Genomic DNA, 25,325 nt, shown 5'->3' on the forward strand with positions numbered 1-25,325 from the left:
GCGAGCATGTAATTTTAGCTTTAGTTTACCGTTATACGTACAGCCGTGTTAACATTTTGAAACCAATGTATTTTTGTTAAAAAGGGGCGTAACTATGTACAGAGAAAACTATATCACCTGCGTGTGCGTAGCATGATCAATTGCTATACTTGTAGCAAAGAGACAATGTTTAATAATAATAATGTAATAATGAATATCATATGTGATACAAATATATTTTGATTTGATAAATAATTAACTAAGGAGGTTAATGTTGATAGGCAGCGTGGGGCACATTACTGTAATTCCGATACACACAAAGTTTGTATAAATACCCAGCTCCAAACTGGAACAAAGTTGGAGAATGCTATAGGTATTAATCGTTAAGCCTTAAAACTGTTAATCAAATGTACAAATTTATATTTTTATAAGATTTCTATATTAATATATACATATACATACACACCTATGCATACATACACACACCCACATATACATATATATACACATACATATATACACATAGTAATATATTTATATTTAAAATTATGTTTATATATCTATATATATATAGTTATCAATGTTCATTGATACATAGGTCGTACATGTGACTAGCGTGGTGATACTCTGTTTCTTGCACTTGCGGGATTCTCTACACACTCGGAGTATGATTTTTTGGGCCACGGTTTTTCTAGACAGGTTTTAAACTCCGAATGTTTTATTTGCATGGCGTGTTGGTGTCCCTTGAATAGCGCGAATATTTTGCCTTCAAAATACCACGATTTTTCGACAGCGCTAGGCTGTTTCAGAAGGACGGACGCCAGTACCTCTGCATTGAGCTTGGTGAGGTCCTCATTCACAAAGATGCCAGACCCCTTGAAAAGCTTGGCTTTGCGCAGAATGTCAATCTTAGTTTGTCGCCTAACGAATCTGACAATCATAGGCCGATTTGAGTTAGGTTTGAATTGACCGAGCCTGTGTGCTATGTCAATATCATTAGGCACTATGGACATACCCAGATGCGTGTTAACCAGAGTGACGAATTTGTTTGTTACCGACTCCGAGGACTGTCGGTCCTGGTCATCTGGAACACCGGTAATTCTTAGGTTGTTCCGCCTGCTATATTGCTCTTTTGCATTCGCGAACTCGTCGTGCTGCATTGACTCCCTGCCTTTCTTTTGTTCTAATGCCGCATTTTGTATTTTGAGATCCTCGATTATTTTACTCTTTGAGGCATTTTCGTTTTTAAGCAATTCGATCTCTCGTTTTTGCTCAAAAGCGTCACTTTCAAGGATTTCAATCCGGCGAATGACGTTGCCTAGGAGTTGGTCCTTTAATTGTTCTACTGTTTTTTTGATTATGTCCTTAATGAATGATGAGTCTTCTTTGGTGAGGACGTGAGACAATTTATTGCTTATGTCATCAAGGCGTTTCTCAATTGTCATTTCGCTTTTATCACGATTTTCATTTTGTGCACTAGTGACAAATTTCGTCATTGTTTTTTGTTTTTTCGAGTCTGGTTTTGTATTTTTTACTTGACTGCTACTTTCGCATTTTTCGCCTTTCTCAAACACTGACGTTTCTAGCAAGCTTGTATTTGTAGAGGTTTCACTAGCTGTAGACGACAGTGTCCGCTTTCCACTATTCATTGTTAATAAGGACCGTCTTTTCAAGCGTGGAATTTTGGATAATCAATGGAGATAAACGTAGCAGCTTTACAAATGTGCTTATTTCTTCAAACGTGATTATTGATTTGCTACGTAGAGCGTGACGGGTTACGGTTTAACGGTACTTGCTATGCGTTCATACCCGCTAAAACAAGTATCAAGTGGGAAAAAATACCCCACCCGGCGAATTTATCTTTGAGAATTTTAAAGTTTATCAAATTACTTATTTTGTTTGCATTTCGTTTTATACGTACAATTTCATTGATTGACAAATCCATTATTTTCACTAATTGCACACTTTTCAACCTTCAGATCGCACTGATTGCATATGTTTTTAGAAAAACTAAGTTCTACATTTTGTTTTGCATTGTTTACAACCGGAACCGGAAATATTTGCTTTTAAATGTTACTACTACTTTGCATATATAATTGATGGATCTATTGAAACAATCTCAAACAAGAAATGTGTCCACACGACAGGGATGCCCCAAAGTCCAACTTTGTAACAATATAAAAAATAATCCATACAATTGCAAGAAACCCAGGATCCCACATGGCCATGTTCGAACTTGGTCAAGACACAGCTTCTGACCAAGTTTGGTGAAGATCTGATGAAAACTACTTGAATTAGAGAGCAGGCATGAAATGTATGACGGACTGACCGACCGACCTACGGACAGTGCGAAAACTAAGTCGCCAATTTGGGGCATACACATGAAGAATACTGTGTTTTAAAAATAAAATGCCCATTATTAACATACCGTTCCAGTTTTGAGTCTTATGCGTCGCTGTTTTGCTGCACGAGCAACAGCTATAGCCTTTCTTTTTTAGTGCTGAAGGTCACGGGCCAGTTTCGATGTGAAAGTCCCAGGTGAAACACCAAGTTTATGATTTACCTGAAACAGATTGCAGTAAATGACATAACAGTTTACAATCCACAATGCTAGAATATGCTTATGCGGAATACAATAATATGAAATAATGTCAATAATTTACAAAAGTTACATAATTTTATAAGACCTAGAGATCTACATACACACAAATAATAATTAATTTAAGCTCTTTATTTTCAAAACCAATACGTATTTGACGAATTGAGAATATTTATGTTGTGTAAACTTGCAAAATTTCATTTTTATTACCGGTATTAATAAATATGGCTCCAGGAAGAAAATAAACTTATGTCACTTTAAAATATACATGTTTAACTAAGGACAACCAATGAACCATTCACATTCTACTGTAATTTTGTTTACTGGCAGTATATGATTAATCAGACAGAATATGAAGGAAAAATATAGCAAGTACAATATAAAAAAATGAATGCATGTAGACTACACAGGAATTACATGTACTTTGAGATAACTATCTGAATGTATTCAAAAGTATCAGTAATTTAGACAATAAATCATAATATAATGCACCAATGTATCAAAAAAACAAAAAAAGTCTTACCCAATGCAAGCTTTGTGTTCATGTCATAAACTCTGTCATGTTTCCGTCCAGTAGCCACATTATTTATTGCACCACAATTGCTACACTGTATTTCCAAAACACATGCCTGTCCGAAATCCCTGCTTCCTACTGTGTTAAGTAAATTCGTGGGCACTTGGCAAAAACTGCATGCTGAAAGCGATTCGGCCAATGTGTCGAGTTCAACGACACGTCTACTTATTTTCCAACTGGCATCGTTGTTGTCACATGTGGTCACGCTTACCGACGATCCGATAGAAAAATTGTCAAAATAACAGTGGTCATACCGGAAATCTTGATTGTCGGTGGAAATAGTATTTCTATTGAAATCCATATTGTTCTTTGGAACGTTTTTAAAAAAAAAATTAAGTTTCGTTTTGTATTCCGAATTATATCCAAATTAGACATTTTAAATGAAAATTATTAAGCCAAGTATCTGATTCTCATTGTTGACAAATTATCGTTTCGTTATCAATAGACGCTTGTATTTGCACAGAAAATAACATCTGCAGCGTAAGTAAGCGTTTCATCGATGTCGATCACGAAGTGACGTCAAGCAATCGAACGCTTGTTTTCATTGCAGTAAATCTCGAAAATATGTAAATGCCGAAAATTTATAGGCGCATAATCAAAACCGTAAAACTAGAATTTTCACTCGTTTATTCTAACCTAATCTTTTGAAACCGTGAAAATATAAAAAGGTTTTTAATTTTCACGATATAGAGAATCAATTACCGTAAAGTGGAAACGATCGAACATCCTTAAATAAATAACAGTTTATCATACCAAAATGCTTACCCATATATCTGCCTGATACAAAGGTTCCTGATAAACACAAATAAAAGCATGATTTTCTATAGCATTGAATCAGATTTAAGAAACCAAATCATTATAGTGCAAGTTAGGCATTATTTTACCGACGGTTTAAACAACAGCTATATAATATAGAAAAATGCTTACCCATATATCTGCCTGATACAAAGGTTCCTGATAAACAAAAATAAAAGCATGATTTTCAATAGCATTGAATCAGATTCATGAAACCAAACAATAATCTTTTAGACACAATCAGCAACAGAAAGAGGCAAAATCTATTTTATAATATTTAGATTAAATCTGCAAGTACTCATGACTTCATGTCAACTTTTTGAAAACAGATCTCGCAAAAATGCAGTGTTATAGCTATATTTTATTATTTCTATCAAAAATGCTGCCTTGCAGTTATTTTGTTTTAAGCATGACATTATATGCTACAATTTCATAGGTTAGTCAAATGTAATTCTAAATATTATTGTATGTGTCGTAGAATCATTAAATGGTTTTAGTGATCTATTTCAATTTGAATGTCCACATTAAGTAAATCACTACACGCATTCCAGCATTTGATATGTATTAAATGACTCTTTTCAGGAGTGAACCCTATTCTGAGAAATCCTTGAAGGAGGCTCTTCTCCTGCAAAAGGCAATGGAGGCTGACATGGTTGGTACACGGATGTACGAACCACTTGAACACGTCCTCAAGGCCAATGTTAAGAATCAGCCCAGAAATGTACGTTTATTTATTGAAGATAATATTTTATTTGAGAGAAAAATAAGAAATGTCTTTTGAGAAAAACCATCCATGCTAATATTCAATTTTTATTTTGAAGTCTTATTATGATCCATTGAAGATTATCAGTACTGTAAAAACTATGGCATATATCTACTTGGTAAAAATTGCATCCCCATCAACTGTTGGCATTATTTCTAGTTATGAAATTGCAAGGTAATGATATTTTCAATTACACTAATATCTGATAAAAAATTTATTTAAAACGATTGTTTTGTCATATAATCGAACAGTGCATTTGATGGGGTTACAATTGTATTGTTGCAGATTTTCATTTTCCCATGTTCTTGTGATGATAACCAGACTTATGAAGTGAAAACATGCACAATTACTTTTTTTACAGTTAATTTGTCAAAATTTCAAGATAATTATAAGACTTGAGTAAGCAATGTTGCAAGAGTGGAGCTGCATTTTGCTGACGTCTATTCAGTGGTTTCCCTCTCTCTCTGAATATTAGTATATGGAATAGATGTCAGACAAATAGTGGCATGCATCGCGGCCCAAGTATTTTCATTTTTATTAAAGGACAATCTTACGCATATTTTCTTGTCATTTAGGTTCATTGAGTTTTAAGGGAGTTTTTGCTTCTTGAATAATTATTTGTGTCGCCAGAAAATCTTGCACACTTATTATTAAAATTTGGTGAAACTCGATATATGCAGCACCCCTATAGCGTGGATATGCAACATGTCAAGATGATTGGCAGAGAAGATTTTGCAGTGAGGCATTGCCTTTTCATTAATAATGAAACATTACCTAATGAAGTTTTATGTTTCCTCACAATATGTCCAAAAATTGTGATCAAAATTTGATAACAACTGTACATGCTGTAATCTTGTAGGGTGGACATGTGCATAATATCAGGTTACACCATATCAGTGACGTTCAATAGAGTTATTGGTAGAATAATAATTGGAAATATTCACTGAAACTTATGATCCATATTTAAAAACGTATATGCAACATAGGCGGGAACTGCAAATATTGTTACATTATTTAATTCAAATATTAGGTCAAACCCATTTTTTGGTCCCTTGATCTTTTAAAGAGCATTTGGCTCAATTTTTTGTTTCAGGTTTCTGTCAATAAACCCATAAATTGAAAAACCACATCATCAATGAACATCTATCAGTTTCACTTATAGTGTTTTATTTATCCATGTAGTTTCTTTGCATATTATCGGCAGGGAGGTCCCAGACTTTAATTGCTGAATACCTAGTGGATCATTTTCACTCTTGTGTGGTGTTGCAGGTGTTCCTTCTGACAGACGGTGATGTGGGAAACAGCGCAGCAGTGATTTCTCTGATCAAGAGTCATTGTAGCATAACCAGGTCCTTGCAGTATAATTTGAGACGCGTTCTGAGAAAACTGGGCTTAATGCACAGGCTAATTTGGGACGACACTTTTCCGCAATTTAGGATTTTCTGTTTAGAGGAAGTCTCTTCTAAATGAAAATCAATTCTAAGCAGAAAGTGTCATCCATGATAAGCCTGTTTGGACCGCACTGGCCAATCTAAGACGACACTTTACACACACGCATTAAGCCTAGTTTTCCCAGAAAGCGGCTTTTTATATTTAAGTTCATAAGCATCTGATAAGTTTTTGTTTGTTTGACGAATTATCATCTTTCCAAAAATGGAAAAAAACAACTTTATTTTATGGCACAGTGTTGCAACAATCAAACAGGGAAACTTGCATTTTAATATTAAGTTTTGAAATGGTTTAAAAGTATTATTGTGCAATTTGTATAATTTAATTACATTTCAAAATAAAAATTGAATGCCAGTTTTTCTGCTTTAGTACACACTTTGTGATGTGAAGAGTGTTTTATTCATAACATCAAACTAAGCATATTTATGTTGTTAATGCTTATAGCAATATGTAACTTATGCTCAGTATTTTTTTAATGTAGGACAAAGCAACTGATTTTCTCGCGGAAGTTATTATAGCTGTGACTTATATTTGATTTGCATAACACAAGTAATTGTCTCTATTTAGAGTGTTTGCACTTGGTATTGGCGCAGGGGTGTCTACTTCCCTCGTGAAAGGCGTGGTGAGGGCAGGGAATGGGGTAGCTGAGTTCATATCAGACGATGCTCGCATACAACCCAAGGTGAGGTTTGCTCTATACATTTGTATTCTGATACTGTCAATGAACAGCGATTGTCTCTGTAAGCCCAAAGCTTTTAATGCAATCACGCTTGCGCAACAAGTAAAAAACATATCAATGTAGGTATATTTATGCACAAAGGAGTTAAGGTTTCAGTTTGGAAATCTTTTGTTAAAATAATTGGGTACTTTACTATGTCAAACTGAAAATAATTATTTTATCTTGAAGATTTTAAATTAAGATGGAAATATTGTTTATTAAATGTTTAATCTTTTTGTGTAGACCTGAGTGCACCCGTATAAGCTTATCCACTTCTGTGTGACTTTATGTTCTAGATTGTGTCCTTGTTGAAATGTGCAATGCAGCCAGCAGTGACCAACCTAGAGGTCACGTGGGACTTGCCCATGGGTGTGTCTCTTGTTTCTATACCAACTGAGCTCCCGGCTATGCTGACCGTGAGCCAGAGACTGACATTCTTTGCATTGCTGAAAGGGGTTGATATGAATGTAAGTGTAACGCTGTTGTCTACTTATTTCATTCTATTGTTCTTTTTATATCTTATTTATTTTGTTTTCAGTGATTCTCTATTGTAGTATTATTATTGTAAATAATAGTTTTACGCATGTGTGGCCCCTTACAAAGTAATCTTGAATTTAAGACTTTTCCTACTACATTCAATTTTTAAAGGCTTAATTTCCAACCCTTAGTTGAAGAGACTGTGCGTTACTCGCAGGCTGTTCTGGTTTTATGCTAGTTGCAAAAGCCATTTACACGTTGCTTCGTATGGGGGAAAAACTTTACAAGTCCCCTACCAGCTATTCTCCTGCTACCTCTAATCCTCTAATTCAAGTTAGGAAGTTGACAGCCTCTAGGATGAGTATATATATATATAAATATGCACTTGGTGCTGGTAAACCAGCTTACCCAGGCAAAACATTTGAGGTGGTTGAGTCAACGACAGGATCTGACTCTCAAACAAAAATCATGTCAATACCTCACAAAGCACTTGAGATCCATTGATGAATTTTTAATATTTTAAAGGGCAAGGTGAGAACTATAAATGAACCCTCTTTGTCACCAGAGTTGAAAGGGGCCTTTTCACAGATTTTGGCATTTATTGAAGTTATTCATTAAATGCTTTATATTGATAAATGTAAACAAGGGATCTAAAAAGCTCCAGTAAAAAAACAAGAATAAAATTAAAGAAAGAAAAAAAAGTAACCCTGAACTGGGCTCCTACCCGATAAGACAAATTAGCCATCCGTGCTTATAAAATGACTGATGTATTTTATACTTTATATAAGCAATCCTCGTAGAGTCGCAAAACCTAACGACAACAACAAAACTCTCTAAAATCATTTAATTGTTTTCGCGGTGCAACTTTTTATAATTTTAAGTTTTTTAAATCGTCAAAAGATGCATATAATAGATATTTGAGAGCATGTTAAATGTTCAGTATTGCTGTTTCCTCACAAATATCACAACTACAACGAAAAGTTGCGAATCTGGAACATTTTTTTTAAATAATTTTGTCAATTTACCAAAAACGTCAAAAGGTCCATTTAAAGGTCAGGTCTTTTTATCTTAAACATAAAATTGAAACTCAAATGTTAGTATTAAATTTCAGTTAAAGTTTTTAGTTGTATAACTGACCGCTATGATTGAAATGGGCAAAACAAACTACAAAACAAAAAATTGATTTCTCACAAAGCACTGAAAAAACATTGATGAATCTTTGCATACTTATAAATCGCTATGGGAGGATTATAGATGATCACCATTTGTCACCAGAGATCAAAGGTCAGGTACTGTTACTAAAAATGGAATCAAACTTAACATTGAAATAACTCAAAAAGAACATAAAATCTGATCATCTTAGCTTTGTTTACGCATTGAGCCATTATAAGGTTTTCCATGTGTCTGCCTGTCAATTCCTTCCGCTGTTTATCTATAAGCCTGTCTTTGGCAACAACTGAACTGACTATAAAAGAACGTATCCAAAAACTGGATCCTGAAATTCCATAGTTAGAAAAGAAGATTCTTGGAAGAAACTGTTAACTTGTGAGGATGTTCTTGTAGCAAGGCGTATTGATTTCCAATAGAAGTCAAATGCGAGGTAACAGTAACTTAAAACAGAAAAAAACTTAAAATTGTAATTTCTCAATAGTTACCTAAGATAGCATCATTAAACTCGGTAACACTAAACATATGGCTTATGTATACCTTATTTTTGTCTGTCAGTCCCTTCCTCTTTTTACCCATCTGAAGTTTAAGTATGACATTATATTTAAACAAAATAAAACATAACATTATTTATATTTGCAAAAAGGTAATATTTATTGTCAATATTGTCGTACGAGATTTCATTGTGTTACACTAAGATAGTGTTAACCTTCCCAATGATGTTCAAACTTTGGATAACTATCACTAATTTTCCTATTAACATTCGCAAACTTAATCATGACTAAATCAGGAAAACAGCATTTTAGTTGAGATCAGAGAAAGTAGCAATTTTGAAATTAAAATCCTAGAAAGATGTGAGATAGTTATTTTGTAGTTGCCTTGCCGTGTTCGTTTACATAAATTTAAGAGAAAATACCTTTGTATGTGATAGAAGTCTATAATACACGTGTATCACTAATTGTAAACAATTAAAGCATCCTTTTAAAATACCTATATTAATTTACACCCTTTTGTTTAAAAAAACACATTTAAATCCTTTGAAATGAAATACTGGTAATACTGTGTATCCTGTTTATCTTGCAGACGGTATATGCCCCAAGTACCCTTACCTTGAAAGGATTACAAAACAATGATCCCATAACCTTTACATTGACCTTCACCTTATGTGATGATGAAAAGGTCAGTAAATCTGCCCCTGTTCATCGCCTGGCAACCAAAGTTCAGATAAAGCAGCTGCAGGATGTTGAAGCTGCTGTCCAACGCGAAATTGAAAGTTAGTTTTTTCTTAAGAAAAATTAATATTTATATATTCATTGAGTTTAATATTTTAGAAAAAGTAACGGTTTAACTCATGTCAAATGATTGGACTGCACTAAGTTGCAAAGCTTAGTAACTATTACGCATTGGGGGGAATGTATTCCATATTCTTTAACTTGTTTGTGTAATGTTATTACTATAACGATTACATAGGAACAAAATTAAATGGACAATTATTAGCGTTCCAAGTGTAATTTTTGTTAAAGATTGTTGTGTTTGTTGTGTTGTTTTTTAACAAACTCTGACATTGCAATCTTACTAACATTAATAACATGAACAATATTTATTTTCCTGGGCAAATATGTTTGGTAAGATACAGACCATATGTGTAAATACCAAAATTTGTTGTACATGTGTTTTTTGTCTATCATCACATCAGCTGGCTGGCAGCTTCAGAGCGACAAGACCGATAAGGTCAAGGACCTGCGCAAACAGATTGTAGACGTTAGTCGTCATGGAAACATTGTATCTAAATTTACATCGTTTGTGGCCGTGGACACTGAGGGTGAGAAAGTTCAGGGTAAACTTGAACGAAGGTCTTGTCCTATACCCACCGTTAGTGAGGAATTCATCAAGGGGTTTAATAAAGTAAGTGGGTACTTATGTTTATTTAATCTTTTACCACATATATTCGAATTTTGACGCATGCGTAGTCCCTCAGGAAGTGAAATTTAATTAAAGACCTTTTTTTTCTAGATTCAAGCATTTAATGCTTAATTTCCAACCCATAGATACTGATGAGCAGCAAACAGCATAAAACCTGAACAGACTGCGACTTACTCGCAGGCTGTTCTGGTTTTATGATGTTTGCACATAGCCATTTTCACTATGCTTCTGATTGGGAAACGGTTAAACAGTCGTCATATTAGCGAGTAAGTTGAAATGGACAGACACTTAAAGTACAGATTTGTTATGATTAAAGGATGCTCATCTTAAAAATACTTAAAAGCAATCTGTTCGGTTGGACAATTTTGCCATTTGTTGCATATTTTGTATTGTGTTTTCCAGAGCATGGGTCAATCTCCCTATGCCATATGTGATTCTGTAAGTATTCCTGGCTTTATTTCTATGAGACACATGATATTTCCATTTGATGTGTGACTGGTCGATTGTTTCCATCACTTCTCCATTTGTGTATTTGCTGCCCTCATGCTTAACCCTTTGCATGCTGGGAAATTTGTCGTCTGCTAAAATGCCGTCTGCTGAATTTCTAAAATTAGCATTTTCTTCGATTTGTTTTCAAAGAATACTATCAGAATAATTCTGTGGCGTCTCATCTGGATCCAAACTGCTTGCAAAGGCCTTCAAAATTTGGTTCCAGCAATGAAAGAGTTAATTGTTCGTAATAAACAATAGGATGTGACATGATCTGTCCATAGCTTTGTTGCTAGTCAATCATTTTAAAGCAGGTTATTCATAGATGTACCAAATATAATTACAATACATAAAGCATAGTGATTTCTTGTTTCAAGCATTTCAAATACCAATCTCAATCCATCAGTGTGTGCCTGTCCCTCCATGCTATTAAAAATTAAACAATTAAAAATGGTATGACTTACTTGTTACTTTGCTATTAAGTATTTTTAAGAACATTTATGTATTTCAGGGAATCACTCTGCACGCAAGTGGTCAAAAGGATGTATATATATATATATATATATATATATATATATATATATATATGTTTATATATATATATATATATATATATATATATATATATATATATATATATATATATATATATATATATATATATATATATATATATATATATATATTATAAACATGTTTAAGATGTATAAATTTATTTTATTTATCTCGAGTATCAAGGTAGTTTGTAAAAACCTACAGTTATTTGTCTCTCTATCAAAAAAAAAGTTACAGCAATATGGTAATACTTATTCATAAAACATGAAATATTCAAATGCAACAAGAATGAATTAACTTTATGGATCATCTCACTCAAACTTGCATACCTGAACTATATAATCCCCAAATTATGTGTTTTAACCCCTCTATACCGTAATTGCTCTAAATTTTTGGACACTATATTTTCTGACACCCAATATTATACAAAATAATTATTCTTTGCGACTCTGAATGTTCTGACGCACAGGTTTTCATCCAAAATTAATGACTCTTTATTTAAGGACAATTTATTTTACCAGACTATTTAACCCAAATTCTGCCCTGTTGCGCTTTTTTGTTGATACTTTGGTCATGCATTTTTACAACCAGGTAAAGGTCATTAAACCTTGCAGACGAATGCCTTAGAACAATGGACCATTTCATTATTGGTTAGATATCTTTGTATTACGGTAATAGACACTTGTTTCACCCATCAGCTTAAAGTGACACATACATAAAAGTAATTTATACTATAAAGCGTCTTATATCGAAAGCAAGTGGTATAATTCGTTTTAAACAATTAACGCTGTACACATTATATACCTGTTTCTGATTTAGAGTGTATCTAAATTTTCAAACAAATGTGTTTGTCTCTAAATATTTGGACACCTGTATTTTTATGTCCCCCACTATAGTAGTGGGGGACATATTGTTTTTGCCCTGTCTGTTGGTTGGTTGGTTGGTCTGTCTGTTTGCGCCAACTTTAACATTTTGCAATAACTTTTGTTATATTGAAGATAGCAACTTCATATTTGGCGTGCATGTGTATCTCATGAAGCTGCACATTTTGAGTGGTGAAAAGTTAAGGTCAAGGTCATCCTTTAAGGTCAGAGGTCAAATATAGGTGGCCAAAATCGCTCATTTTATGAATACTTTTGCAATATGGAAGATAGCAACTTGATATTTGGCATGCATGTGTATCTCATGGAGCTGCACATTTTGAGTGGTGAAAGGTCAAGGTCAAGGTCATCCTTCAAGGTCAGAGGTCAAATATATGTGGCCCAAATCGCTTATTTTATTAATACGTTTGCAATATTAAAGATAGCAACTTGATATTTGGCATGCATGTGTATCTCATGAAGCTGCACATTTTGAGTGGTGAAAAGTTAAGGTCAAGGTCATCCTTTAAGGTCAGAGGTCAAATATAGGTGGCCAAAATCGCTCATTTTATGAATACTTTTGCAATATGGAAGATAGCAACTTGATATTTGGCATGCATGTGTATCTCATGGAGCTGCACATTTTGAGTGGTGAAAGGTCAAGGTCAAGGTCATCCTTCAAGGTCAGAGGTCAAATATATGTGGCCCAAATCGCTTATTTTATTAATACGTTTGCAATATTAAAGATAGCAACTTGATATTTGGCATGCATGTGTATCTCATTGAGCTGCACATTTTGAGTGGTGAAAGGTCAAGGTCATCCTTCAAGGTCAAGTATATGGGTCAAAATTGCGCATGTTATGTCACTTCTGCAATATTGAAGCAAGCAATTTTATATTTGAAATGCGTGTGTATCTCAAGGAGCTGCACATTTTGAGTGGTGAAGGGTCAAGGTCAAGGTCATCCTACAAGGTCAACATCATATAGGGGGACATTGTGTTTCTCAAACACATCTTGTTTAAAATATTTTTTGTTTCTCAATTTTCAGACAGAATTAAAAAAAAATATTTGTAGTATTATAATGGGCTTAAATAAGACATCTGATAGATTTAAGGGTAGTTTATGAGGTCAATTATGGTGTTTTTGTTCCATAATAATGGTAAAAAATGATCGATTGTTCCCTGTACACGAAGCGAAATAGCAACTTAATGTATGCTTAATGTGTTTGTTTGTTTTATTTTAATTGTTTAGGACTATTTCAGTGTTGTTTTAAACATAAACAGAAACTGATGTCTGCTGCAGTTGGGTGTAATTTGAAGTAGTCTTAATTAATGTCTGTTGATTGTTTCAGGAAAATTAACTCAATTTAACTTTTATATTTTGGATTTTAGGCGATGCCGAAGCGTTCTGCTCATACAATGATGGTTAGTATACTATTTTATAATATAGAAACATCATTGATAAAGAATTTTGAATCTTTGTGAAATGTTTTTGTTCACATCATATTTTTCATCCTCACATTTTTAGATCACTTGAGCACAATGTGCTCATGGTGTGCTTTTGTGATCGCCTTTTATCCGTCGTCCGTTGTGTGTCGTACGGCGTAAACTTTTGCCTTGTTAACACTCTAGAGGCCACATTTATTTTCCAATCTTCATGACATTTAGTTAGGAGATTGGTCTCAATGATATATTGGATGAGTTCGAAATTGGTGACGTTTGCTTGAAAATCATCCCTGCCAAAGGCCGGGGCATGTTTCCTTATATGGCTAAATATGGCTATAGTATAACCTTGTTAACACTCTAGAGGCCACATTTATTGTCCGATCTTCATGAAACGTGGTTAGTAGATTCATCCTAATAATATCTTGGACAAGTATAAAAATGATGCTGGTTGGTTGAAAAACATGGCCACCAGGGGGCGGGGCATTTTTCCTTATATGGCTATAGTTAAACCTTGTTAACACTCTAGAGGCCACATTTATTCACCAATCTTCATGAAATTTAGTCAGTAGATTGGTCTTAATGATATATTGGTTGAGTTTGAAAATGGTTACGTTTGCTTGAAAAATATGGCTGCAAAAGGGCGGGTCATTTTTCCTAATATGGCTATATATGGCTAAAGTAAAATCTTGTTAACACTCTAGAGGCCACATTTATTGTCCGATCTTCATAAAACCTGGTCAGAAGATTCATCCCAATAATATCTTGGACGGGTTTTTAAATTTTGCCGGTTGGTTGAACAACATTGCCGCTAGGGGGCGGGAAATTTTTCCTAATATGGTTATAGTAAAACCTTGTTAACACTCTTTAGGCCACATTTATTTTCCGATCTTCATGAAACTTGGTCAGAAGATTTTTCCCAATGATATCTTGGATGAGTTCGAAAATGGTTTTCGTTGCTTTATAAACATGACCACCAGGGGGCGGGCATTTTTCCTTATATGGCTATATATAGCTTTGTAAAATCTTGTTAACACTCTAGAGGCCACATTTATTGTTCGATCATCATTAAACTTGGTTAGAAGATTCATCCTAATAATATCTTTAATGGACGAGTTAAAAAATGATGCTGGTTGATTGAAAAACATGGCCGCCAGGGGGCGGGGCCTTTTTTCCTTTATGGCTTTAGTAAAAGCTTGTTAACATTCTAGAGGTCACATTTATTGTCTAAACTTCATGAAATTAGGTCAGAAGATTGGTCTCAATGATATCCAGGTTAGGTTTGAAAATGGTCACGTTTGCATGGAAAACATTGCTTCCAAAGGCGGGGGGGAGCATTTTTCCTAATGTGGCTATATATGGCTATAGTAAAATCTTGTTTACACTGTAGAGGCCACATTTATTGTCCGATCTTCATAAACTTGGTCGGAAGATTTATCCTAATAATATCTTGGACGAGTTCAAAAATTATGCCGGTTGGTTGAAAAACATGGCCGCCAGGGGGCGGGGCATTTTTCCTTATATGGCTATAGTAAAACCTTGTTAACAATCTAGAGGCCACATTTATTTTCGATCTTCATGAAACTTGGTCCGAAGATTTTTCCCAATAATATCTTGGATTAGTTCGAAAATGGTTTCGGTTGCTTCAAAAACATAGCCACCAGGGGGCGGGGAATTTTTCCTAATAGGAATATATATTGCTTTAGATAAACCTAATTAATACTCAAGAGGCAACATTTATTGTCCGATAATCATAAAACTTCGCCAGACAATTTGTCCCAATGATATCTTGGATGAGTTCGAAAATGATTCCAATTGGTGGAAAAAACATAGCCGCCAATGGGTCGTGGCATTTCCTAATATATATATATATATATATATAGTAAAACCTTGTAAACACTCTAGAAGCCACATTTATCCGATCATCATGAAAATTGGTCAGAAAATTTGTCTCAATGATATCTCTGACAAGTTCGAAAATGGTTCCAGTTGTTTGAAAAACATGGCCGCCAGGGGGCGGGGCATTTGTCCTTATATGGCTTTATGAATCTTCATGAAACTTTGTCAGAATATTTGTTTAAATGATATTTTGGATATGTATGAAAATGGTTCTGGTCTGTTGAAAAACGTGGCTGCCAGGGTGCTCACTAGTCATAAAAGTTGGTAAGAACATTTGTTCTTATGACATCTTGGGCTGCACAGAACAGTTCCTTTGAATCTCAAGTGAGCAATTTTTTGGGCCTTTCATGCCCTCTTGTTCCATGTATGGCTATATATTGCCATAGTAAAACCTTGTTAACACTCTAGGGCCCACATTTAGTGTCTGATCTTCATGAAACTTAGTCAGAAGATTCATCCCAATAATATCTTGGACGAGTTCGAAAATGATGCCAGTTGGTTGAAAAACATGGCCGACAGGGGGCGGTCGATTTTTCTTAATATGGCTATAGTTAAACCTTGTTAACACTCTAGAGGCTACATTTATTTCATTAAAATCATAAAACTTGGTCAGAAGATTTGTCGCAATGATAAATTGAACAAGCTCGATAATGGTTCCCGTTGCTTTAAAAACATGGCCACCTGAGGCCGGGGCATTTTTCCTTATATACATGTATTACAGGCTGCTAGAAATCACATATTTCATGCTGTTTGATGTAACATATTTCACGCTGTTAGATATCACATATTTCATGCTGTTTGATGTAACGAATTAAATGCTGCTACACATCACATATTTCATGCTGTTTGATGTAGTGTATTTCATGCTGCTAGATATCACATATTTCATGCTGGTTGACGAAGCGTATTTCATGCTGCTAGATATCACATATTTCAGGCAGTTTAATGTAGTGTATTTCATGCTGCTAGATATAACATATTTCAGACTGTTTGATGTAAAGTATTTCGCCTTGCTAGACATCACATATTTCATGCTGCTAGATATCACATATTTCATTCAGTTTCATGATGCTGATGATTACATTTTTGATACTTCAAATAGTAATGATGATGCTGATGATGACATTGTTGAATGATGATTCTAATGGTGATGAGGATGCTGATGATGACAATGTCGATATTTCTAATGGTGATGATAATGATGACAATTGTGATATTTCTTATAGCGATGATGACAATGTTGATATTTCAAATGATGAAGCACATAGCCATTTTCACTTTGCTTCTGATTGGGAAACGGTTAAACAGTCGTCATATTAGCGAGTAAGTTGAATTGGACAGACACTTCAAGTACAGATTTGTTATGATTAAAGGATGCTCATCTTATAAATACTTAATAGCATATCTGTTTGGTTGGACAATTTTGCCGTTTGTTGCATATTTTGTATTGTGTTTTCCAGACCATGGATCAATCTCCCTATGCCTCAGCCTCATGTGATAAAAAGGTAATGTATTCCTGGCTTTATTTCTATGAGACAAATAATTGATCCATTTGATGTTTGACTGGTTAATTGTTTCCATCACTTCTCCATTTGTGTATTTGCTGCCCTCATGCTTAACCCTTTGCATGCTGGGAAATTTGTCGTCTGCTAAAATGTCGCCTGCTGAATTTCTAAAATTAGCATTTTCTTTGATTTGTTTTCAAAGAATACTATCAGAAAAGTTCTGTGGCGTCTCATCTGGATCCAAACTGTTTGCAAAGGCCTTCACAATTCGGTTCCAGCACTGAAAGAGTTAATTGTTCGTAATACACAATAGGATGTGACATGATCTGTCCATAGCTTTGTTGCTAGTCAATCATTTTGAAGCAGGTTATTCATAGACGTACCAAAAATAAATACAATACATAAAGCATAGTGATTTCTTGTTTCAAGCATTTCAAATACCAATCTCAATCCATCAGTGTGTGCCTGTTCCGCCATGCTATAAAATAAAACAATTAAAAATGGTATGACTTACTTGTTACTTTGCTATTTAGTATTTTTAATATATATATATATATTAAATAAACAAAAGTAACAGCAATATGATAATACTTATTCATAAAATATTCAAATGCAACACGCATGAATTAACTTTATGGATCATCTCACTCAAACTTGCATACCTGAAATATATAATCCCCAAATTATGTGTTTTAACCCCTCTATACCGTAATTGCTCTAAATTTTTGGACACTATATTTTCTGACACCCGATATTATACAAAATAATAATTTTTTGCGACTCTGAATTTTTTGACGCACAGGTCGATATCACATATTTCATGCTGGTTGACTTAGCGTATTTCATGCTGCTAGATACCACATATTTCAGGCTGTTTAATGTAGTGTATTTCATGCTGGTAGATATAACATATTTCAGACTGTTTGATGTAACGTATTTCGCCCTGCTAGACATCTCATATTTCATGCTGCTAGATATCACATATTTCATGCTGTTTCATGATGCTGATGATGGTATTTTTGATACTTCAAATGGTAATGATGATGCTGATGATGACATTGTTGAATGATAATTCTAATGGTGATGAGGATGCTGATGATGACAATGTCGATATTTCTAATGGTGATGATAATGATGACAATTGTGATATTTCTTATAGTAATGATGACAATGTTGATATTTCTAATGATTAAGCACATAGCCATTTCACTTTGCTTCTGATTGGGAAACGGTTAAACAGTCGTCATATTAGCGAGTAAGTTGAATTGGACAGACACTTCAAGTACAGATTTGTTATGATTAAAGGATGCTCATCTTATAAATACTTAATAGCATATCTGTTCGGTTGGACAATTTTGCCATTTATTGCATATTTTGTATTGTGTTTTCCAGAGCATGTATCAATCTCCCAATGCCAAATGTGGTAAAAAGGTAATGTATTCCTTGCTATACTTCCATGAGACGAATGATAGATCCATTTGATGTGTGACTGATTAATTGTTTCCATCACTTCTCCATTTGTGTATTTGCTGCCCTCATGCTTAACCCTTTGCATGCTTTGAAATTTGTCGTCTGCTAAAATATCGTCTGCTAAAATTAGCATTTTCTTCGATTTGATTTCAAGGAATACTATCAGAATAGTTCTGTGGTTTCTCATCTGGATCCAAATTGTTTTCGAAGGCCTTCACAATTCGGTTCCAGCACTGAAAGAGTTAATTGTTCGTAATTACACAATAGGATGTGACATGATCTGTCCATAGCTTTGTTGCTAGTCAATCATTTTGAAGCAGGTTATTCATAAACGTACCAAATATAAATACAATACATAAAGCATAGTGATTTCTTGTTTCAAGCATTTCAAATACCAATCTCAATTCATCAGTGTCTGCCTGTCCCTCCATGCTATAAAATAAAACAATTAAAAATGGTATGACTTACTTGTTACTTTCCTATTAAGTATATATATATATATATATATATATATATATATATATATATATATATATATATATATATATATATATATATATATATATATATATCAAATAAACACAAGTTACAGCAATATGGTAATACTTATTTATAAAACATGAGATATGCAAATGCAACACGCATGAATTAACTTTATGGACCATCTCACTCAAACTTGCATACCTGAAATATATAATCCCCAAATTATGTGTTTTAACCCCTCTATACCGTAATTGCTCTAACTTTTTGGACACTATATTTTCTGACACCCGATATTATAAAAAATAATTATTCTTTGAGACTCTGAATTTTCTGACGCACAGGTAGATATCACATATTTCATGCTGGTTGACGTAGCGTATTTCATGCTGCTAGATATCATATATTTCAGGCTGTTTAATGTAGTGTATTTCATGCTGCTAGATATAACATATTTCAGACTGTTTGATGTAACGTATTTCGCCCTGCTAGACATCACATATTTCATGCTGCTAGATATCACATGTTTCATGCTGTTTCATGATGCTGATGATGACATTTTTGATACTTCAAATGGTAATGATGATGCTGATGATGACATTGTTGAATGATGATTCTAATGGTGATGAGGATGCTGATGATGACAATTTCGATATTTCTAATGGTGATGATAATGATGACAATTGTAATATTGCTTTTAGTAATGATGACAATGTTGATATTTCGAATGATGAAGCACATAGCCATTTCATTTTGCTTCTGATTTGGAAACGGTTAAACAGTCGTCCTATTAGCGAGTAAGTTGAATCGGACAGACACTTTAAGTACAGATTTGTTATGATTAAAGGATGCTCTACTTATAAATACTTAATAGCATATCTGTTCGGTTGGACAATTTTGCCGTTTGTTGCATATTTTGTATTGTGTTTTTCAGAGCATGGGTGATGTCTATGCCTCATGTGATAAAAAGGTAATGTATTCCTTGCTTCATTTCTATGAGACAAATCATAGATCCATTTGATGTGTGACTGGTTAATTGTTTCCATCACTTCTCCATTTGTGTATTTGCTGCCCTCATGCTTAACCCTTTGTATGCTGGGAAATTTGTCGTCTGCTAAAATGTCGTCTGCTGAATTTCTAAAATTAGAATTTTCTTCGATTTGTTTTCAAAGAATACTATCAGAGTAGTTCTTTGGCGTCTCATCTGGATCCAAACTGTTTGCAAAGGCCTTGACAATTCGGTTCCAGCACTGAAAGAGTTAATTGTTCGTAATACACAATAGGATGTGACATGATCTGTCCATAGCTTTGTTGCTAGTCAATCATTTTGAAGCAGGTTATTCATAGACGTACCAAATATAAATACAATACATAAAGCATAGTGATTTCTTGTTTCAAGCATTTCAAATACCAATCTCAATCCATCAGTGTGTGCCTGTCCCTCCATGCTATAAAATAAAACAATTAAAAATGGTATGACTTACTTGTTACTTTGCTATTTAGTATTTTAAATATATATATATATATATATATATATATATATATATATATATATATATATATATATATATATCAAATAAACAAAAGTTACAGCGATATGGTAATACTTATTCATAAAACATGAAATATTCAAATGCAACAAGCATGAATTAACTTTATGGATCATCTCACTCAAGCTAGCATTCCTGAAATATATAATCCCCAAAGTATGTGATTTAACCCCTCTATACCTTAAGTGCTCTAAATTTTGGACGCTTTATTTTCTGACACCCGATATTATACAAAATAATTATTCTTTGCGACTCTGAATTTTCTGACGCACAGGTTTTCAACCAAAATTAATGACACTTTATTTGAGGACAGTTTATTTTACCAGACTATTTAACCCAAATTCTGACCTGTTGCGCTTATCTGTTGATACGTTGGTCATGCACTTTTACAACCAGATAAAGGTCATTAAACCTTGCAGACGAATGCCTTAGAACAATGGACCATTACATTATTGGGTAGATAACTTTGTATTACGGTAATAGACACTTGTTTCACCCATCAGCTTAAAGTGACACATACATAAAAGTAATTTATACTATAAAGCGTGGTATATCGAAAGCAAGTGGTATTATTCGTTTAAAACAATTAACGCCGTACACATTATATACCTGTTTCTGATTTAGAGTGTATCTAAATTTTCAAACACATGCGTTTGTCTCTAAATATTTGGACACCTGTATTTTTTTAAATATTTTTTTTTCTCAATTTTCAGACAGAATTTAAAAAAATTATTTGTAGTATTATAATGGGCTTACATAAGACATGTGATAGATTTAATGGTAGTTTATGGGGTCAATTATGGTGTTTGTTCCATAATAATGGTAAAAAATGATCGATTATTCCCAATACACGAAGCGAAATAGCAACTAAATGTATGCTCAATGTGTTTGTTTGTTTTATTTTAATTGTTTAGGACTATTTCAGTGTTGTTTTAAACATAAACAGAAACTGATGTCTGCTGCAGTTGTGTGTAATTTGAAGTAGTCTTAATTAATGTCTGTTGATTGTTTCAAGAAAATTAACTCAATTTTACTTTTATATTTTGGATTTTAGGCGATGCCGAAGCGTTCTGCACATAGAATGATGGTAAGTATACTATTCTATCAATATAGAAACATCATTGATAAAGAATTTTGAATCTTTGTGAAATGTTTTTGTTCACATCATATTTTTCATCCTTACATTTTTAGCTCACTTGAGCACAATGTGCTCATGGTGAGCTTTTGTGGTCCCCTTTTGTCCGTCGTCCGTTGTGTGTCGTACGGCGTCAACTTTTGCCTTGTTAACACTCTAGAGGCCACATTTATTGTCCAATCTTCATGAAATTTGGTTAGAAGATTGGCCTCAATGATATATTGAATGAGTTCAAAATTGGTGACGTTTGCTTGAAAAACATTACTGCCAACGGCCGGGGCATGTTTCCTTATATGGCTATATATTGCTATAGTATAACCTTGTTAACACTCTAGAGGCCACATTTATTGTCCGATCTTCATGAAACGTGGTAAGTAGATTCATCCTAATAATATCTTGGATAAGTATAAAAATGATGCTGGTTGGTTGAAAAACATGGCCACCAGGGGGCGGGGCATTTTTCCTTATATGGCTATAGTAAAACCTTGTTAATACTCTAGAGGCCACTTTTATTTTCCAATCTTCATGAAATTTGGTCAGTAGATTGGTCTTAATTATATCTTGGTTGAGTTTGAAAATGGTTACGTTTGCTTGAACAATATGGCTGCCAAAGGGCGGGGCATTTTTCCTTATATGGCTATATATTGCTATGTAAAATCTTGTTAACACTCTGGAGGCCACATTTATTGTTCGATCATCATAAATCTTGGTCAGAAGATTCATCCTAATAATATCTTGGAAGTGTTAAAAAAATGATGCTGGTTGGTTGAAAAACATGGCCGCCAGGGGGCGGGGCCTTTTTTCCTTATTTGGCTTTAGTAAAAGCTTGTTAACATTCTTGAGGTCACATTTATTGTCTAATCTTCATGAAATTAGGTCAGAAGATTGGTCTCAATGATATCTTGGTTGAGTTCGAAAATGGTCACGTTTGCATGGAAAACATGGCTGCCGAAGGGCGGGGCATTTTTCCTTGTGTGGCTATATATGGCTATAGTAAAATCTTGTTAACACTGTAGAGGCCACATTTATTGTCCGATCTTCATAAACTTGGTCGGAAGATTTGTCCTAATAATATCTTGGACGAGTTCAAAAATTATGCCGGTTGGTTGAAAAACATGGCCGCCAGGAGGTGGGGCATTTTTCCTTATATGGCTTTAGTAAAACCTTGTTAACAATCAAGAGGCCACATTTATTTTCCGATCTTCATGAAACTTGGTCCGAAGATTTTTCCCAATAATATCTTGGATTAGTTCGAAAATGGTTTCGGTTGCTTCAAAAACATAGCCACCAGGGGGCGGGGCATTTTCCTAATATGGATATATATTGCTTTAGTTAAACCTTATTAATACTCAAGAGGCAACATTTAGTGTCCGATTATTATGAAACTTCGCCAGACAATTTGTCCCAATGATATCTTGGATGAGTTCGAAAATGATTCCAATTGGTGGAAAAAACATAGCCGCCAAGGGGTCGTGGCATTTCCTAATATATATATAGTAAAACCTTGTTAACACTCTGGAAGCCACATTTATCCGATCATCATGAAAATTGGTCAGAAGATTTGTCCCAATGATATCTCTGACAAGTTCGAAAATGGTTCCAGTTGTTTGAAAATCATGGCCGCCAGGGGGCGGGGCATTTGTCCTTATATGTCTTCATGAATCTTCATGTAACTTTGTCAGAATATTTGTTAAAATGATATATTGGATATGTATGAAAATGGTTCTGGCGTGTTGAAAAACGTGGCTGCCAGGGTGTTCACTAGTCATAAAAGTTGGTAAGAACATTTGTTCTAATGACATCTTGGGCTGCACAGAACAATTCCGTTGAATCTCAAGTGAGCAATTTTTTGGGCCTTTCATGACCTCTTATTCCATGTATGGCTATATATTGCCATAGTTAAACCTTGTTAAAACTCTAGGGCCCACATTTAGTGTCTGATCTTTGTGAAACTTAGTCAGAAGATTCATCCCAATAATATCTTGGACGAGTTCGAAAATGATGCCAATTGGTTAAAAAACATGGCCTACAGGGCGCGGGTGATTTCTTTTAATATGGCTATAGTTAAACCTTGTTAACACTCTAGAGGCTACATTTAATTCCTTATAAACATAAAACTTGGTCAGAAGATTTGTCGCAATGATATCTTGAACAAGTTCGATAATGGTTCCCGTTGCTTTAAAAACATGGCCACCTGAGGCCGGGGCATTTTTCCTTATATAGCTATACATGTATTACACGCTGCTAGAAATCACATATTTCATGCTGTTTGATGTAACATATTTCACGCTGTTAGATATCACATATTTCATGCTGTTAGATTTAACGTATTACATGTTGCTACACATCACATATTTCATGCTGTATGATGTAGTGTATTTCATGCTGCTAGATATCATATATTTCATGCTGGTTGACGTAGCGTATTTCATGCTGCTAGATATCACATATTTCAGGCTGTTTAATGTAGTGTATTTCATGCTGCTAGATATAACATATTTCAGACTGTTTGATGTAACGTATTTCGCCCTGCTAGACATCACATATTTAATGCTGCTCGATATCACATATTTCATGCTGTTCGATGATGCTGATGATGACCTTTTTGATACTTCAAATGCTAATGATGATGCTGATGATGACATTGTTGAATAATGATTCTAATGGTGATGAGGATGCTGATGATGACTCAACTAGATTAACATTAAAATTTACATTGAAATATACCTTCAAATACGTAAACTCAACCAGGTTTGAAATTTACATTGAACATTACCTGCAAATACTTGTACTCAAATAGGTTAACATTGAAATTTACCTTTAAATACTTGTACTCAACTAGGTTAACATTGAAATTTACCTGCAAATACTTGTACTAGCATAGGTTAACATTGAAATTTACCTGCACATACTTGTACTCAGATAGGTTAACATTGAAATTTACCTTCAAATACTTGTACTCAACTAGGATAATGTTGAAATGATCTGAAAATCTACGAGATATATGGAAGGTGGGAGCAAATTATTCTTACAAAAGGGTAGTGATTGTATTTAGGAAATGGAAGATCTAAAGGTGCGGATCCCGGTAAATAAATAATTTAATGAGCAAAGGAAGGTATTAAATATCAGTCTTTAAATACATATCTAAGTGGTAAAGGGCTAAATAGGTATCTAAGTGGTAAAGGGTTACATACGTATCTAAGTGGTAAAGGGCCAAATGCGTATCTAAGTGGTTAAGGGTTAAATATGTATCTAAGTTTTAAAGTGTTAAATACGTATTTAAGTGGTAAAGGGTTAAATAATATTTTAGTTATCGGATGTTTGCGAAATCAATCATTATATTTTATATCGTGTCTATTTGAGGAAGACTATGAAGAACCGGATTTGGTTGACCCCCCTTAAAGAGGTGGGCCCCAATCCCTCGGTAACAACCCTTTAAGGGCGCCACAACTTCTGGTTAGCAACACTTTATGGGCTCCCTCAGCCCCAGGCAGTA

At 34.2% G+C, this 25,325-nt stretch overlaps 1 protein-coding gene across 1 annotated transcript in view; it reads left to right on the top strand.

The window, feature by feature from the left end:
* The window catches only part of LOC127849120 (von Willebrand factor A domain-containing protein 5A-like), a 69,139-nt gene that overhangs the window by 33,648 nt on the left and 10,166 nt on the right, over positions 1 to 25,325 (top strand). The window contains exons 8-18 of the mRNA XM_052381842.1: positions 4,530 to 4,668; positions 5,980 to 6,059; positions 6,727 to 6,841; positions 7,174 to 7,344; positions 9,605 to 9,794; positions 10,218 to 10,426; positions 10,847 to 10,882; positions 13,740 to 13,772; positions 17,150 to 17,194; positions 20,079 to 20,114; positions 21,749 to 21,781. Of these exons, the coding sequence (XP_052237802.1) occupies positions 4,530 to 4,668; positions 5,980 to 6,059; positions 6,727 to 6,841; positions 7,174 to 7,344; positions 9,605 to 9,794; positions 10,218 to 10,426; positions 10,847 to 10,882; positions 13,740 to 13,772; positions 17,150 to 17,194; positions 20,079 to 20,114; positions 21,749 to 21,781 (1,087 nt within the window). The remainder of the gene's footprint in view (positions 1 to 4,529; positions 4,669 to 5,979; positions 6,060 to 6,726; positions 6,842 to 7,173; positions 7,345 to 9,604; positions 9,795 to 10,217; positions 10,427 to 10,846; positions 10,883 to 13,739; positions 13,773 to 17,149; positions 17,195 to 20,078; positions 20,115 to 21,748; positions 21,782 to 25,325) is intronic.

This window comes from Dreissena polymorpha, chromosome 10 (assembly GCF_020536995.1).
Source record: "Dreissena polymorpha isolate Duluth1 chromosome 10, UMN_Dpol_1.0, whole genome shotgun sequence".
In the NCBI taxonomy this organism is placed as follows: Eukaryota; Metazoa; Mollusca; class Bivalvia; order Myida; family Dreissenidae; genus Dreissena; species Dreissena polymorpha.